At 50.1% G+C, this 19,161-nt stretch overlaps 1 protein-coding gene across 1 annotated transcript in view; it reads right to left on the bottom strand.

The window, feature by feature from the left end:
- The window catches only part of LOC144109966 (uncharacterized), a 120,050-nt gene that overhangs the window by 77,133 nt on the left and 23,756 nt on the right, over positions 1-19,161 (bottom strand). The window contains exon 4 of the mRNA XM_077642769.1: positions 2,426-2,630. Within this exon, the coding sequence (XP_077498895.1) occupies positions 2,426-2,630 (205 nt within the window). The remainder of the gene's footprint in view (positions 1-2,425; positions 2,631-19,161) is intronic.

The raw sequence follows: 19,161 nt of genomic DNA on the forward strand, positions 1-19,161 counted from the left end.
TCAACGAGTTAGACAGGCTGAGCAGATCGATGGGTCTAAAAATTAACATGCAGAAAACCAAGGTAATGTTCAACAGCCTAGCAAGGGAACAACAGTTCACAATTGGCAGCGAGAGCCTAGAAATTGTGCCGGAATACGTCTACTTAGGGCAGGTAGCGACAGCTGATCCGGATCATGAGAGGGAGATAACTATAAGGATAAGAATGGGATGGAGCGCATATGGCAAATTCTCGCAGATCATGAGTGGCAGTTTACCAATTTCCCTCAAGAGGAAAGTGTACAACAGCATAATCTTACCGGTACTCACCTACGGGGCAGAAACGCGGAGGCTAACGAAAAGAGTTCAGCTTAAGTTAAGGACAACGCAGCGAGCCATGTAAAGAAAAATGATAGGTGTAACGTTAAGAGATCGGAAGCGGGCAGAGTGGGTGAGGGAACAAACACGGGTTAATGACATCCTAGTCGAAATCAAGAGAAAGAAATGGGCTTGGGCAGGGCATGTAATGCGAAGGCAAGATAACCGCTGGTCTTTAAGGGTAACGGAGTGGGTTCCAAGAGAAAGTAAGCGTAGCAGGGGGCGGCAGAAGGTTAGATGGGCGGATGAGATTAAGAAGTTTGCAGGCAAAGGGTGGATGCAGCTGGCAAAGGATAGGGTTAATTGGAGAGACATGGGAGAGGCCTTTGCCCTGCAGTGGGTGTAGTAGGGCTGATGATGATGATGATGATGTCTTGTCTAGCAGCACAGTGGCGTTGCCTTTGTTGACAGGTGGAACAACAATACTATGGTTGCAGCGCAGATTCCTGATGGCTTGTTTCTCGGGAACTGAAAGCCTTTTCGTGTCTTTCCGCCATTTTGAAAGTATGCCAATGGCGCGGGTGCGTGCTTCGTTTCGGACTCACTATATAGCAACCAGTTCCCAGCTTGTTCCACAGAGCAGATTACCTTTCTTACTCTTATCCGGTGCACGACCGGTATTGAAGTTCAGACCGCGGGAGAAGACGGATGTCTCGGCGGTTGAGGGCTGGTAGGAGGACAAGTTAACCACGTCTTGTTGTACATTCCTTGTTCCACACGGCCGTAAAGCTTGAAGTTTCCTTTCCTGATACGTCGTGCACTGGCGCTCCCTCAAACTGGCAATAAAGTTGGCGTGTAGTTGAACGTCAGTGGAATCACCTTGAATGGTGCGTTCCAGCTGTCGCCGGGCAAAAAAGGCCTCAGTTTCCAAGTTCTTGATGTTTTGACGACACTCTTGAGCACGTGCTTGGACGAGTCTCCGCTCCGCTTGTCGAACGATGTGGTGTCCCCAGGACGTCCGCACCGGTGTCTGCAAACGAAGAGACTTGGGCAGCAGGTTTTCTCTCTTGCAAGCCAAGTTGAAGTTAAGATGGGATCTGAAAGCGGTGATTCTGGAGGTGAGTGAAACATAGCGGCGTATTCTCGTGACGACGTCTTGTCCAAAAGCACTCCTGGAGCGGACATAGTCAAGCGTTCCACGAAAGTTCGTCTGGTCAGGCATTAGTAGAAGCAAAAGATTACAGTCACTGACAAAGTGAAAGTAAAAACAAAATGACGTTTCGGAACCCCATTGCGGGAGTTCCGCATGTGCGTGGTATAAACGAAGCTTTATCCCGTATTTTAGCGAAGTATAACCTACGCATCAGACACGTGCCTTTCAGCAAACTTCTAAATATGCTGGTTAAAGTAAAGGAGCCCCTGCCAGATAACCGCTTTCCCGGCGTTGTCTACCGAATCCCGTGCAGTGATTGTAAACAGGTTTATATAGGCGAAACAGGCAAATTCCCCAGAAGAATGAAAGAGCATCAGTGCGATGTCCAAAACCACAAAGTTGCTTCTAGTGCGTTTTCCGAGCACGCGCACGAGAAAACCATCATATCGACTGAGACAACGCTGCAATCATATCCAAAGAGCGGAACTTGACGACACGCCTTTTACTTGAGTCATCATTCATCCAAACGACGCCTGATATTATGAACCGGAAGGCAGGGACGATGCCACCCGTGTACATACAGTCATTACGTCATATTCTGTGTATTTAACTTTCGACCACTGCCTTTTTATCCTCATTGTGAACAAGGAACCCGTACGGGTTCCGAAACGTCAATTTGTTTTTACTTTGACTTGGTCAATGACTGTAATCTTTTGCTTCTTGAGGTCTTATGTCTGACCATAAATATTTTGATGTTCTGATGGACAAGAATATGTGCAGGTGGCCCGAACTTTAAACGGAGCACGCGAGAAAATCTAATCGCGGCGTGTTCTAACAGTTGATGGGAACACATAGAGCGAAGGCGCAGGCCTTAGTTTTTTTTCTGGAAATGGTTGAACGTGCAACTTTATGACTGACTGAATTTCGGATGATATATTTGAGATTTTTACTCAATAGGACGGTAAAAAGATACTCACTTTAAGCCATGCCCCGTCAATCTGGACACCCATAGAATAGAACTCTTTAGAATCTGTATCATCGTCCTTTCCAAAAGGTATCACTTGGCTGGGCCCATTTCCCAAAGCATATCGAGTGAACACAGAGTCCCCACTCCGTGATATTGAGGTAAACCATTTTTGGTTATTTATGTGTTTGTGAACCAGTTTCACTTCTGTGTTTGTTCTGAAACAAGCATTATGAAAACACAAACTCAGAGAAATGCGCCGACGCCTCGGCAGATGCCGCATTCTCAAACCGCTGCGCCATCCATAGAGAACTATCACGCATAAGAGAGAAATAACATTGAAGGTAACTTATTACAGCGTAATATGTTATGCGGACGACGCAGTGCGTAATGAAGAATCACATGCATGCATTTTTTCCACACTATAATGCACTGAATACCAACCAGTATGCGGCATTACCATCGCTTTCTTTTTGAGGCACTGTACCGGAACCCGCAGCTTGGTTACAAGCTTTTTTTCTTTCTGTGCAAAAAGATAGAAAGATGGAAGGATGCCGCCGTGTTCGACACTGGACTGAGCGACACAGCTGCCGACACAACCAGGTACTGTTGGAAACCTGATGCAGTGTGAAATTGTCAGCGCCTTTAAGTCTGCAGGCCACGGAGCTTAGAAATGCTTTCCTGGAAGATCATCATCGTCATGAACATAATCATCCTGACGGCACCCAACGCAAGGTAAAGGCATCTCCCATGTCTCTTCAATTAACCGCGTCCTTTGCCAGCTGCATCCACCCTACGCCTGGAAATTTCTTAATCTCATCCGCCTCCTTAACCTTCTGCCACCCTCTACCATGCTCACCTTCTCTTGGAATCCACTCCGTTAATCTTAAGGATCAGCGGATATCTTGCCTTCGCATTACATGTCCTGCCCAAGCCCATTTTTCCCTCTTGATTTAGACTAGGATGTCATTAACCTGCGTTTGTTCCCTCACCCCCGCTGCCCACTTTCGGTCTCTTAACGTTACATCTACGATTTTCCTTTCCATGGCTGGCTGCGTTGTCCTTAACTTAAGCTGAACCCTTTTCGTTAGCCTCCAGGTTTCTGCTCCGTAGGTGAGTACCGGTAAGATACGGCGGTTGTACACTCTTCTCTTGAGGGATATTGGTAAATTGTCATTCATGATCTAAGAGAACCTGCCATGTACGCTGCACCCCATTCTTAATCTTCTAGTTATTTCCCTCTCATGATCAGGATCAGCTGTCACTACCTACCCTAAGTAGATCTATTCCTTTACCACTTCCAGCCCCTCGCTACCAATTGTGAACTGCTGTTCCCATGCTAGAGTGTTGATCATATATATATATATATATATATATATATATATATATATATATATATATATATATATATATATATATATATATATATATATATATATATATATATATATATATATATATATATATATAATTGTTTTTTTTTGGGAAAGGAAAAGGCGCAGTATCTGTCTCGTATATCGTTGGACACCTGAACCGCGCCGTAAGGGAAGGGATAAAGGAGGAAGTGAAAGAAGAAAGGAAGAAATAGATGCCGTAGTGGAGGACACCGGAATAATTTCGACCACCTGGGGATCTTTAACGTGCACTCGCATCGCACAGCACACGGGCGCCTTAGCGTTTTGCCTTACTTTGATATTCTGCATACTAATTTTTAGACACAGCGTTCTGCTCTGCCTGTCTAACTCATTGATCACGGTTTGCAGATCTCCTCCTGAGTGACTGAGCAAGGCAATGCCATCAGCGAATCGAAGATTATTTAGGTGTTCTCCATTTACTTGTAAGACAGACAATTGGGGTTTGATGCCCCAGCGGCCAGTGCCCCCGAAGGAAATAAAGCCGACAGAAGACGAAGCTGACGAAGTTCATTTTGGCGCTCACGAACGCTTGACCACCGAGCTGCGGTGCACTAACAAAGAATGTGGCCGTCCACATTTATTCCTTGATTTGCTTCTTTACACTTGGTGGAGGCGCTGCCTGTTCTCACCCTGGAGCTACGGACCTTACGGACCTAAGGACCTCAAGACCTACGCCCCTTACCAGGCTCTACCACGTTGACTGACGCCACGACCCAGCTTGGCCAATCTGTTCCCGCCGCTGTCGCCTGTTCCTGTCCCGTGGTCAGCGCGACACTGCGATCTTCAGCGGCACGGACGACACCGACGTAGAAGGCTGGCTATATCGAGCTATATCGAGGATGTCGTCGATTTATGCAAGCGCCTGAATCCATCCATGAGCGACGCGGACAAAATCAAACACATTATTAAAGGGATTGAGGGCGACACATTTCAGATGTTAGTGTCCAATAATCCTCAAACCATCTCCGACGTCGTTTGTTAATGTCAGAGCTATGACGAGCTCCGGAAACAGCGTCTTGTCACCCGCCGTACTATTTGCCCGGACGACACCCTTTCGAGCTTGCCTGTCGGCGGTCCTGCTCACGATGAGTCGACCCTTCTTGAGCAGATCCAGCAGTTTGTGCGGGAGGAGGTCGCCTGCCAGTTGGTTACCTGCCCACCCGCTCCGACGCCAACGCTGTCGCCTTCCATTCGGCGTGTCATTCAGGAGCAGGTTGCAGAGGTCCTGCCACCCGCTAATCCACCTCCTGTGGTCACTGCACCGCTGACATATGCTGAAGCTGTCGTCCGGACACGACCTCAGCCGGTTGTTATGGTTCATGCGCCACCTGGCACCGTCTTCCCTCAGCCGCCGCTCGCCCGTACAATGCCACTCACCCACCAGCCTTTCCCTCGCACCGCTACACGACCTATGAATCCGTGGCGCACGCAAGAAAATCGCCCGATTTCCTATACTTGCGGTCTCGCTGATCATTTGGTCCGTTGGTGCCGCATGCGCGGATCCCGTCGTCACGACTACGGGCGAGCGCCGACGTACGACGTTCGCGTGCCCTCCGCACCTGTCTCTTCTAATCTACCCCAGCATCCCTCTAGTACGTATCGTTCCGACTCCTACCACCGAACCCCAAGGCGTCGCCGTCTCCTCGCCACCGCTCGGTCTCTCCTATGCTCCGCCCACCCCTCCAAGCGGAAAAATAGGCGCCGCAGTTCCGAAGGCAAGAACTGCGCCATCAACGACCGTCTCAAGACCTATTTCCGCTCCCGTGAATGTTATTGAAGTTCTGGTTGAAGGCGTTCCTGTTCATGCGCTTATTGACACTGGTGCTGCCGTGTCCATCATTAGTCGCAACTTGTGCCGCAAACTAAAAAAGTGACGCCGCCGCTTTCTTATATTTCCCTTCGAACCGCCAGCGCTGACCCCATTCGACCTCTCGCAGCGTGCACAGCTCGCCTCATCATCGAAGGCCTCTCCTGCACCATTGAGGTATTCGTTCTTGCCCGCTCCTCGCACGACACCATCCTCGGGTGGGACTTCCTGTTCGCGCATAACGCAATCATCGACTGTGCACGTGCTCAAATATATTTGTTGCCGCTGTGTGATGCTCTTGTGGACGCCTCCCCTTCTACCGCCGCACATATTCTTGCCGCTGACGACACCGACGTGCCGGCTTTCTCTTCTGTTCTCGTGCCCCTTATTTGTGCTGCACTCTCTGACGCTACTGTCCTTTATGCGCCCTCAACCCTTTGTGCGCACCGCAAAGCTGTCATGCTCCCACATGCTGTGCTCACAATTTCTAGTGGTTGTAGCGCTCTGTATGTTGCGAACCCGTTGTCTATCCCGGCCACTTTACTTCGGGGAAAATCGCTTGGCACGGTTGACGTCATCAATCTCGACGACGCTTCTCCTGTTATAGATGACCCTGCCGCGCATCACATCAACGTCCTAACTCCTGCCATCGACGCAGCCGACCCAACCTCACCCGACCTGCTTGCCCATTCCGTCGATGCCGCTCTTCCACTTCTCCAACGCGCCCAGCTTGTCACCTTTCTTCAGCGCTTCTGCGCGTCTGATTCTCACCAAGACAGCTTGGGTCATGCAACAGCGATTCGCCACCATATAAACACTGGCGCTCCTCCGCTGAGCGCCGCATCATTGATGACCAGGTGAGCGATATGCTACATTGTGGAGTGATCCAGCCCTCTCACAGCCCATGGGCTTCTCCAGTTACACTCGTAAAGAAAAAGGACGTTTCAATTAAATTCTGCGTAGACTACCGCTTGGCTAAACAACATTACTCGTAAAGACGTCTACCCTCTTCCTCGTATAGATGACGCGCTTGATTGACTGCAGGGGGCGGATGACTTTTCTTCGTTAGATATGCGCTCTGCGTACTGGCAGGTGCCGATGGCCGAAGCTGATCGCCCGAAAACCGCTTTGATCACGCCTGATGGGGTGTATGAATTGAATGTGATGCCCTTCGGTCTCTGCAACGCGCCTGCAACTTTGGAGCGAATGATGGACAACATGCTACGCGGGCTGAAATGGCAAACATGCCTCTGCTACTTGGACTATGTTGTCGTCTTGTCCAAGAATTTTTCTTCTCATCTTCTTCGTCTTGAGAGTGTAATTCAGCGCCTCAGCGACGCTGGCCTGACGCTTAATTTGGAAAAGTGTCGCTTTGGCGCCCGACAGCTGACTATCTTAGGCCACTTCGTGTCCAAGGATGGTGTCCTCCCGGACCCTGCCATGCTCCGCGCATTTGCTGATTTCTCGAAGTCCACCTGCCTGAAAGAACTGAGAAGCTTTACTGGGCTTTGCTTACTTTCGTCGGTTCGTCAAGAATTTTGCTGCCATTATCGCCCCACTGACACCACTCCTCGCCACGACTTACTGGCGTGGACCACTGCATGCGCCGAAGCTTTTGCGACGCTGCGCCATCTTCTCACCTCACTTGTAAAAATATACGAAACACACTCAGGACCACGGACAAGGAAGACCAAACAACACAAGCGCTCGTGTTGTTTTTTTCTTCCTTGTCCGTTGTCCTGAGTGCGCTTCATATATTTTTACAAGATGCAATATCAACTAGCTCAAATGTCGATTCTGCTTCTCACCTACCCTGCGATTTTGCGTCATTTCGACCCTTCCGCCCTTACAAAACTCCACACGGACGCCAGAGGCATGGGTCTGGGTGCCGTTCTTGCTCAGCGGAAACATGGCTTCAATGAGTACGTCGTTTCTTATGCAAGCCGTGCACTCAGAAATGCGGAAACTAATTATTCTGTCACGTGAAAATAAATATTTAATTTAGCGATTATTTGGGCGATCACAAAATTTTGCCCTTACTTAATGGGTGCCAGTTGGCTGCCATAACAGATCACTATACCCTTTGCTGGCTATCTTCACTCGAGGATCCTTTCGTCCGCCTCGCTCGTTTGGCTCCCCGTTTAAAGATTACAACATTCAGGTCATTTGCCGCTCTGGAAGTAAACACTCCGATGAAGCGCCCTCTCACGCTCCCCTGTGTCGTCTGATCTTGAACAAACCCTCTATTTCCAGCCTCACACCTTCTTTTATTACCATTGATATGGCTTCTGACTTCTGAGCAGCGCAAGGATCCTTGGATATTTCTGTTCTGGATGTCTCAGCCAACCGGTTAACGCGCCCTCTTCTAGAGCACTGCGTCGTCAAGTTCATCGCTTTGTCGTGCGTGACCAGCTGCTGTACCGTCGCAACTACCTACCAGATGGTCGCAAATGGCCGCTCATGATTCCACGGCAACTCCGCTCCGCTATTTGTGCCAGTTATCACGACGGCCCACAATGCCTTCATGCCGGTCTGCTGGAAACTGTCACCCGCCTACGTCTTTGGTATTATTGGCGAGGCATGTACCGTTCTGTCCGTCAGTACGTCCGCTCTTGCTTCTAATGTCAGCGTCGCAAGGATCCCCAACAGCCGCCACCTGCTCCTCTGCAACCTTTACCTTGTCCTGCCCGTCCTTTCGACCGTGTTGGAATCGACCTTTATGGCCCTTTTCCTAGCACTTCTGCAGGGCGCCGTTGGATCATTGTCGCCATAGATCATCTCACGCGCTATGCGGAAACTTCCCCGTTGCTTCCCCGTTGCCAACTGCAACGGCCTCCGACGTAGCCAGTTTCATACTTCAGAACATCATTCTTCGCTACGGCGCGCCTCAGGAGTGGCTCAGCGATCGAGGTCGCATCTTATTGTCCGGCGTCTTGGAGGCTCTTCTTCGGGAGTGTCACATCGTTCACTGTACTTTATTTATGTATTTGAACCTCAAGGGTCCCTGGCGGGACATTACATGAGGATGGGTGCAAAAACAGCGGTTAAAAATGAATATTACATGGGAATCATGACGACATGGCTTCCTCAATGGCAGTCTTGAAATGGGCTGGATCAGAGATTAGTGCTAAGACGCAGGGAAGGCCATTCCAATCACGAGCTGTGTGGACAAAAAATTATTTCTGAAATGTAGTAGTGGGGGCATGATGCGGGATGACGCTGTTTGGATGGCCTGTGCGAGGTGCTCGACTTACTGGTAGAATGAGCTGGCTGTCACGGGATGAACAATGGAAAAACCTGTGATAAAGGCAGATACGTGAAATTCGGCGACGGGAAGCGAGAGAAGGAAGTTTGAGTTGAAACTTCAAGGCGGATATGCTAGAGTATCGCGAGTAGTTTGAAAGAATAAAGCGAGTGGCCCGATTCTGAACAGATTCAAGGGCTGAGGTAAGGTTAGGCTGATGGAGGTCCAATATTGCGCTAGCGTATTCAAGTTTAGGTCGCACAAATGTTTTAGAAGCTAGTAATTTTAAGAAGGTGTCATGCGCAGGTTACGACGGAGATACCAAACTGCTCGACTAGATGAGTTTATTATGTGGTTAATGTGGCAAGACCATGATAAGTCACTAGCGAGGTTAATACCAAGATACTTAAAAGAGTTAGTGGGAATAATGGCAGTATCGTTAATTTTATAAGTAGGCGGAGTACAATTTCGGCGGCGGTGAAAAGAAATTTGTAAGCCTTTGTAGTATTTAGGGACATTAGCCACGTAGTGCACCATTGTTGTATGTTATCCAGGTGATTTTGGAGGATGTAAGCATCCTCGGAAATAGTTATGGGGTGGTAGAGTACGCAATAATCAGCGAAAAGGCGGATGCTGGATGTTACTGTGGAAGGCAAATCGTTAATGTATATTAGAGCAAGAGGCCAAGAACTGTGCCATGGGGTACTCCTAAAAGAACGTGTGAGCAAGATGATGAGAAGCCATTAGCGGAAACAAATTGCATGCGGTCAGTTAAAAAGCTTCGAATCCAGATCAAGGTACTAGGATGAATGTTTAACAGAGACATTTTAAGTAAAAGTCGGCAATGGGGTACTTTATCGAAAGCTTTCTCGAAATCTAGAAATACAGCATCAGTATGGATATTGCGGTCAAGATAGGAATGAATGTCATACAGGAACAAAGCTAATTGGGTTTCACATGAGTGGTCTTTCCGGAATCCGTGTTTGTTTGGATGAAAGAAGCTGACCGATGTTAGAAATGTGGCAACATTAGAGTAAATGACGTGTTCCATGATCTTAGAGCATACACTGGTAAGCGATATGGGTCAGTAATTACCTGGGGATGATCTTTCACCTTTATTAAAAACCGGAATTACCTTCCAAATTCGCCAGTCATGTGGAACGGAGCCTGAATCAAGTGACTGTTGAAAAATGAGGGAAAGAATAAGACTGCAAACATGTTTAGTATTCTTTAAGACTTTGGAATTAATTCCATCAATACCGCGGGAAGATTAAAATTTTAGCGAGTCGATAATATTAACAATACCATGTGCGTTGAAGGTGATGCCATTTATGGGTGGATGCGGCAAAGGCGCGAGATCGGGGACATCACGAGTTGTTTCATTAGTAAAAACTGAAGAGAACGCATGATTCAAGACATGGGGTACGTCGGATAAGCCGACTGGTGAGCCAGTGCTGTCAATGAGAGAAATAGTATTATAAACATCAAGGATGATTGTTTTCCAGAAGCGCTTAGGGTTGTTTGTAACATTTCAGGGAGGGTAGTGGAAAAAAAACCGGAGTTTAGTTTGGGTAGCGAGATCGGAATATGGCTTGGCAGTGGTGTGGTATTCGTTCCAGGCACATTTGGTGTTCATCTTGAAACAGCGCAACAAAGACGGGACGTGGAAACTGAGGTGTAAAGACAAACATGCGCTGACTAACAACTGGGTTTATTGAAAAAAACACACAAGATATATACAGAGTTAGGAAAGATTAATCGCCACCATAGTCAACTAATGCCACATGTGACGCCAGATATCCAATCTCCCCTTCGGAAAGGGCGACCGATGGGCAACTAATGCACGTTGCGCCTTTCTCACGTATAAGAAAAGCTTCAAACACTTCTCGCGTCATCTTATCCCAATGGCGAAACACGATATTGGTGTTCTTATAGTCGGGGGTACATTTGCATTTCTTGCAACGGAATGCACCTTTAGCGAGAGGGTCTCCTTCTGTTTTTCTATTTTCGTACTCTTTTTCGTGTTTGCATTTGCACCTTCTGCAGTGGACCGCCACGTGTGACAGGGGGTCTTTTTTTTTTCTGGTGTTCTCATGTTCCATGAGTCGCTTGTTGATGCATCTTCCTGTTTGGCCAATATATGTGGCGCCACACGAGAAGGGAATTTGGTATACTACCCCTACCTCGCAAGGTACATAAGGGGAAACATGGCGCACCTGACAAGCCCTTTTGTTTCCCTCCTGCCTCTGCCTTACCTGTCTACACATTCTGCCTAATTTCTTCGGGGCAGAAAATACGACGTCAACGCCATATCTGCCTGCCACTTTTTTGAGCCCATGGGACATGCTGTGCGCATATGGAACCACTGCCGGCCTTTTATTTTTATTTTTATTTTCATTTCTTGCACTTCAAGATAACTTGGCAGAACGGAAAAGGCGCCTTTTCTTATTATTTAAACGCTTTAGTGTAATATTAAACCATAGAGAACGTTTTCGCTCTGTTATGCTGATGGTAGGGATGTAAAGTCGAATCAAACGCAGTATTTCTGACTTGAAGAGAGACCGATTCGACTCAGCAGAACGTAAGTGGTAGGTAAAAGCAAAATGGTTATGGAAAACAAGAAAATCACGATTAATGCTAGTCTCTTTGTCGTACAGCGTTAGTACATTTTTGGACTTAGGACTTTTGGTAACGCTGGTAGAAAAAGTAGTGTGAAGTGCAACGTGATCACTAAGGCCCGTAATGTACGAAGGAGCACTGAATTCGTCAGGGTTAGTAGTTAAAATAAGGTCAAGAATGTTTGATGTATGGTCAGTCGTGCGGGTGGGCTCAGAAACAATTTGAGACAGGCCGATAGTTACGCATGAGTTTAGGAATTAACTAGATGCCTGACATTTTGTAAGGGTGCGGGACATATCATTCCAATATATGGACGGAAAGTTGAAATCGCCGAAAAGTAAAATGGGGGTGCGTGGGTAAGATGAGATTAGGGAATCGAATGTGTCATGAAAGAGCGTTATGAACATTATCTTACCATCCCCAGACGAACGGCACGACCGAGCGCTTTAACCGGACCCTGGGCGACACGATGGCCAAGTACATTTCATCTGATCACTCCAACTGGGACCGCATTCTATACCATTCCTTACCTATGCTGGCAATTCTGCAATGCAAGCAACTACCGGTTTTTCCCCATATTTTCTTCTCTACGGCCGGGAGCCATCTTCTATTATGGACACCACACTTCCTACCACCCAGATTCCTCCGAATTTACAACCGTCTCTCAAGCCTCTGCGCATGCCTTAGAGCGCCGTCAACTCGCCCGTTCCTTTACTTCTCAGGACCAGCACCATCAGAAAAGTGCCCGCGCCACTTATACCTGTCTGCAGCCGGCTTACCTTCCTGAATCTTTAGTTTGGCTTTGGGTGCACTCCTCCAGTTCGGGCCAGTCGACAAAACTGCTGAGCAAATACCACGGCCCTTAACGCGTCGGTCAGCAGACATCTCCAGTTAATTACCTCGTCGAGCCCCTCACGCCTTCGCCTGATAATCGCTGCCGCGGCCGTGAAAGTGTCCACTTCGACCGCCTGAAACCCTACTACGACCCCGCTATCATCTCGTGGTCTTAGGCCGCCAGGATGGCGCCTTTTCTCCCCGGGGGTATTGTAAGACAGAGAATTGGGGTTTGATGCCACAGCGGCCAGTGCCGCCGAAGTAGAGAAAGCCGACGGAAGACGAAGCTGACGAAGTTCAGTTCTGCTCTCACGAACACTTGACCACCGAGCGGCAGTGTACTAAGAAAGATTGTGGCCGTCCACATTTATTCCTTGATTTGCTTCTTTACAAGCTCTTATTCCCAACTGTTCCCAATTCATGCCTCGGATTACCTCCTTTAAACAGGCGGGGAATAGCATTGGCGAGGTTGTGTCTCCTTGCCTGACGCCCTTCCTTATTGGAATTATATTTCTCACTTTATGGAGAACTATGATAGCTGTGCAATTTCTATATATCTCTTTGAGTACTTTCCCATAAGGCAATTGTACAGCTTGATTCCGCAATGCCTGTTTGACTGCTGAGGTATCCACTGATCAGAATGCTTTCTTGTAATCAGTGAAGGCTATATAGAGAGGTTGGTCATATTCTGCGCATTTTCTATCACTTGATTGATAGTGTGAATATGATCTATTGTGGAATATCCTTTACCTTCCCAAAGCGACTAGGCTCTGAGGGACGCCGGAGCCCTTATCCATATCACTACCTTATCCATATCGCTGATGAAATTGCCCTCGTTGTCTCTTAGGAGGGTTAATTGGAGAGACATGGGAGAGGCCTTTGCCCCGCAGTGAGTGTAGTCAGGCTGATGATGATGTTTCTTGGAGCATACATCTGGTATGCTTCTCAGTGCATTTGAGAAACACAGGTTGGCAATGACCCTTTTTACCAGTTTCGAATGAGCAGAAGCATAAGGCAAACGAGCGACTCAGGGAACACGGCAGAACGCTGCATTTTGGTATAGGCAGCAACCTGGCCATACAAGTGAAGGAGTGCCAAAACTGCTCAGCTTTGCTTAACAGCACTACCATTATCGGCCGCGGAGTGTCTAGGTACGGGCGCGAACTGTTAGAAGAGTTTCTAATCAAAAAGAAGAAACGTGTTTGCATCAGCGACCCGTCGGTTATTCTTACTGACAAAGAGTGGCATTTCTTATCTGGTTTGTAATGACGTCCGGACTTTGATGAATGTGGCATCTATGTGTACTTGCGCAAGTAGTGGCTTTAATTACGTGGTGGAACCAATAATAAATCAGTTGAAAGTCCGGCGAGAGTCTGTGTGTTTCTTCTCCTGGTGCTGCGTCTTTTTTTTCTCTTGCTATTGGCATGAAGTTGTTTTAATCAAAATTTTACGAACACTGACATTCATGGCTCACAAGATACGGGTTTATTGCGGAGTTAATTAGTGCGAAAAGCCATCGGAGTTCTTGGACGCTTCGAATGTCATTTAGGGGGAAGGAATGACGACTACCTGAACAAAAGCACAGAACTCACTGGCAGGGGAGGATTTTTTAACGGGCGGGGCGGAGGAGGACCAACAAGCCCAATCATCCCAGACGAGAAATTTTTAATAGGAAAATGATGCGGAACTGCAGTTTGGGGATGAAAAAAAGTTCAAAAAGTTCGAAAGTTCACAATTTGCAGAGGAAGAATTGTTGTGCAAGTAATTACGTACGCCATATTTTCGCTCTGTCCATGTACAGGGGTACTCCTGTTCTATACAAGCGAAAACAGTTAACATGTTGCCCGAGTCTGCTCACATCTTTATTGTGAAAAGAAAAGTGAAGTGAAAATGAAAAGTTTTGAGGTTCTCTCCAAGAAGGCAGCTATATCAAAAGTTGCTTACTAAAGGAGCACTTTAGCCCGAGAGCACCCGTGAAGCGTGAAGTAATTCCACTTTTAGCCAACGAGCGTGCGCCTAAGTCAGAACTAGATTTAAGAGCCCCCTCATTCAGCTGCATCATCCAATCCCCCTTAAGAAAAGAACGGAAACGCGAATTTTGTAAAACAACCGCACTGGCCCCATTTTTCTTCCCATGTACATGTTAAAGAAATACACTGTACCCTAAGACCACGCCCCTTGAAACCTAGTGGGAGTATGCGTCATTCAAAATGTCTTCCTAGGCGTCTTGGGGCGCCCTCGGCGGAGACGTTCAAAGCATCATGCACCTAGAGCTTGCCTATCACTGCTCTTAATTACAGGAGCGTAAAGTGGCTTCGGTAATGCCGATTGCTTTAGTATGCCATTCACCGTATTGGTGATTCACGTCGCAATAAAATGGCGTCGCTTGTGAAATGTTTCTGAATATTAAATTTCATATGCGTATCAATATATTCACTCTGTACAAGTTCATCGGTTGAGAAACAGCACGCACATAAGCTGGATAGTTTGTCGCTGCACACCATTCATCACAGACTCTGGCATCTTGAATTCTGCATTGAGGTGTTCAGTCTGGGTGATTTACGTGCAGATCTTAGCGTTCAGCTGGCGAAAAACACTTAGTATTGTTGATATACAGGCTCTTTAAGCTAGGAACCAGCAATTTTCGACATTAATTGTTCTGAGGTAGAAAGAGCTTTCTTCGGCTTAGCCTTTTCAGCGGAGGTTTGCATAGGCTACAGAAAAAGAAGTGGCTATCAGAATGGTTAAATCTTGTCAAATAGTTCACTTTTTAACTTATATCAATATCAGTTCCTCGTCGTCGCTTCAGCGGAAGGAATTTGGCGGGAAACTAATCGGTGAAAACTAAAACAGAGCACAAAGTGTCGCGCCTGTGCCGTGCTCTCTAACCTTCTTCAAACAACGCGATGAAGCCAAGGGCACAGCAAGAGGCGTACGAGCTTGCGTTCCGTACGGTGTGCTTTCTGCGGTGTCTCAACAACAGCTTCCCTAAACTTCTGCGTTGGCTCTCTATCCTCTCGTCGCTGTTACTCGGGCGCTGGGAAAAGACCACGCGGCATCTACGCCATTGTGGGCTACAGGTGGTGGCAGTGGATTTTTATTAAAATAATAGTAAAAAGGACGGAAAAGATTTTTGCTAGCCCCAGCATCTGCCATCGACACTGAAGCACCTGAGCTGGGGCAGCGGAAATAAAGGATAGCAGGCAGAATGGAGAAATGAAATGAAAGAGGTGAAGGGACAAAAAGAAAGGCTAGGGGGAGTAGTAGTATATACAAACTATTTACACAATAAGGCATGTGTCCATTTTGTGCGCGTGATTAGTTCATGTCTGAGGAATTAAAACTCACGCGCAGAGCACTGTGTTGGCTACAACAGGAGTGGGGCGTCCAGTTAATAATCGTTCAGGATAGAACTCGAGGAGCGTTGGGTCACTGCGTGTAACTACCTGACGGAGAACAGACGGGAAATTAAGCCCGTGTGTTCGAGGAATACACAAAAGCCCACCAAGGTTCACTAACGAGTGCGCGCACTGCCCTGCGGCCACAATAGCGTCTTGAAGAAGTCTGGTAGTATGCCCAGCACCCTATAGGCCGCAAGCATTTCGCGACGAGCATCGGCGAATGCGGCACAGTGAAGGAGCACGTGTTCTAGTGTTTCCACTGCACCACATCCGTCACACACATCATTCGTCGTGATTCTGTGACGCTCCCGTCGTTCCCCGGGCCACACGCAGCCAATGCGAGCGCGGAGGATCATTACATGTTGCGACCGTGTAAGTGCGCGACAGCCGGTGATACTGTCGACGCGCTCACCTCCTGCGATGTGTGGGTCGGGGTGCTGCTTTCGGAGATGGTCGTGTATGGCCGCACGCACGTCCTCCAGCGCAAGGGGCAGATCGCTGGCAGGTAGTTGGTGTGCAGCGGTCGCGAGGTCGTCAGCTTCTTCGTTGCCGGCGATGCCGCAGTGACCGGGCACCCACTGTGCACGTACGGCACAACCTCTCTGCGCGAGGCGCTCGATGCGCGAGCGAATTTCCCGCACTAGTGGGGTACCGCGGCCGTTAGATTTAAGGCGGCTGAGGGCGTCGCGGGAGTCGCACAGCAGAGCAGGTCCAGCCCGAGTCGGATCCCCATCAACTCCGCCGTGGTGGAAGATCTCAAGAAGGTTGCGTGTTGCTGGCTGTGCAGTCGCAGGGCGGGGATGGTAGCCGCCGCTGCAAGGGAGCAGCAGTCGCGGTCCACTGAGCCGTCGGTGTACACGAGGAGATGGTCCTGGAGTTCCTCGTGTATGACGGCTCTGGCCAGCTGCTGCACTGCACAGAGGGGTGTGCTGCGCTTTCCCGCGATGCCGACGATCTCTCGCTGTACCTCTGAGGCAGCAGGCCAGGGCGCGCAGGAGCCGTAGGGAGGTGGGCCTTGTGTCAATTTCTCTTACCCGCCCATTCGTGAGTGCGGGTGCGAGCGCATACGCTGCAGCAGCGAGCCGCCGTCCGTTGCGCGATGAAGCCGGACCATGTGAATCAGTGCCCTGCGCGCTGCTTGGAGATCAAGTGGCCACGCTCCTGCTTCGGCCAACGTTGCGGCGCACTGCGAGTTTTTGGGCAAGCCTAGGCACACGCGCAGAGACTTGCGGTGCTGGAGCCCGAGTTTCTGCCAGCGCGGCTTGCGCACCGCGACGAGCGGCAGCGCTAAGAGCACAGCCCCCAAAGCGGCAGCATTTTATAGCCGCAGCGCGGGTTTCTGGGAGATGCCCTGGTCTCGAGCGGGGAGCTTGTGCACGGCGGCGGTGATCCTCTTCTGCAGACAGGCCTTGGCCGCCGCGGGGCGAAAGGAAAGGCACCAGTCGATGTCCAGGCCAAGGTACCGCACCGATTTACGTCAAGGAATCAGAGTCCCGTCCAGTGACAGTGGCGCAAGGTGCGCGCGCCGATTTACGCAGGCTATGGCCACCGATTTGTCCGCGCTCAGCGACAGACCAAGGCCGCGCAAGCTGGCATCGATTGCGGTGAGAGCCTCCTGAAGGCACCCCCGCACGCGGAGCGCCTCGCCCGGTGGTTCCCGGCACCACAGAGCTATGTCGTCCGCATATATGGACATGTACACATGGTGTCGGGCGTTCGTGGGGAGGGAGGCCGGCACCACCGACATGGCCTCATTAAACAGAAATGGTGATAAGACAGAGCCCTGCCGCACGCACTAGTCCACCGGACGAGGATCGGAGAGCTTACCCCCTGCTCGCACGCGCATGGTGCGCCCGCTCAGGAAGCCTTGAACGTATCGCAAAAGGCGCCCGCTCACACCAGCCCCCTCAAGCACCGCGAGAATTGATGCGCGGTGAACGTAGTCGAAAGCGCCCGAGACGTCCAGTAGCAGCAGCAGCGCAACCTGGCCTGCCGCCCTGGCATGCTACAGCGCTGTGACAACGTCCGATATATAATCAGCCGTACACCGCATCCCACGGAAACCCGTCTGCCGCTCGTCAAACAAATCAGCCTCCGCAGCCAGCTCGTCCAGACGCTGCAGCGCCATATGCTCCATGAGCTTACCTGCCGCCGATGTTAATGCCACTGGCCGGTATCCGCTCAGCTTCGTAGGTGGGGGCCTTGCCTTTTGGATGTTACAAACGACCGCGGTTCGCCGATCCTCTGGTAGCTCCCCGCGTTCCTACACCAGGTTGATCTGCTGCAGGAGGATCTGTCGTTGCTGCGCATCCAGGTTTCGCAGCATCTGGTATGTCACCCCGTCCGGTCCGGGCGCCGAGCTTCGGCGGCAGCGCTGCAGCGCATTGTTCAGTTCCAGCGCGGTGAATGGCGCACCACATGGACCTTCCCAGGTTACAGACGAGGGACTGGCGTCGCTTCTGGAGCTTTCAGGAGCAGCTATGTTTGCTGCGTTTGCAGGGCTGGGCGGCGCGAACCGGTCGGCAAACCGCTGTGACAGTTCTTCAAAGCTGAGCCCGCTGGAGATTGCGAGGGCGGCCAGTGGTTGAGTGTTTGCCTGTGGTTCGGTGATGCGCCGCAGGGTGTCAAACAGCCTCCGCGAGCTGACGTCTTCCTCCTTCCTTTGGCATAGTGAAGCCCACTGCCTGCGGTATAGCTTGTTGGCGTGGCGGCGCGCTGCCGCCTCCAGGCGATTGTAGACAGTCCAGTCGGCGGCTCTGTCAGTCCGTCGCGCCCGCCGCTCTGCGCGATCTCTCTTCTCGCGCAGACTGAGCAGCTTCATATCAGTCTAGTCTGAGAGCACTTCGGACTAGACTTGAAAAGAAATCTGCGCCAGTGGCCGCCGCCTCGTCGACCGCCCGCCTGAACGCACTCCAGTTGGTAATCGAGTAGGCAGGCTTGGGGGGCGCCTCGAATGCTGTGGGATCGATTAGAATGGAGTAATGATCCGAGCCCCAGAAGATGGTGATCGGCGCCATGTCACCTCGATGCCTCTGGGTGCGAGGGCAACGTCGATGCAGGAGCCAGGTGTTGCGCGTCGTCGAAAGTTGGGCTGGCGGGTGTTCAAGGGGGTGAGTCCCAGCTGCGTTGCTGCGTCGTGCAGGTCGTCTCGATGCGCGGTGTGGCGCGCACTGCCCCACGCACTATGGTGGGCGTTAAAATCACCAGAGATGATTTGGCGCGGGGCACAGCACGAAGACACAGCACGAAAACACAGCGCGTTCCACGCGACAGCCGGACGCACATAAACACTGGCCACCGACGCGTCAGCACCACCGATGCGCACTCCCACCACCACGGATTCCTGGGCGTCAGATGTCGCCGCCGCCGAGCCGACGAGGGTGTGCTGGACGTCCTGCCGCACATATATCGCGCACCTTGATTTGCCAT

The sequence above is a fragment of the Amblyomma americanum genome, chromosome 11, assembly GCF_052857255.1.
Source record: "Amblyomma americanum isolate KBUSLIRL-KWMA chromosome 11, ASM5285725v1, whole genome shotgun sequence".
Classification (NCBI taxonomy): Eukaryota; Metazoa; Arthropoda; class Arachnida; order Ixodida; family Ixodidae; genus Amblyomma; species Amblyomma americanum.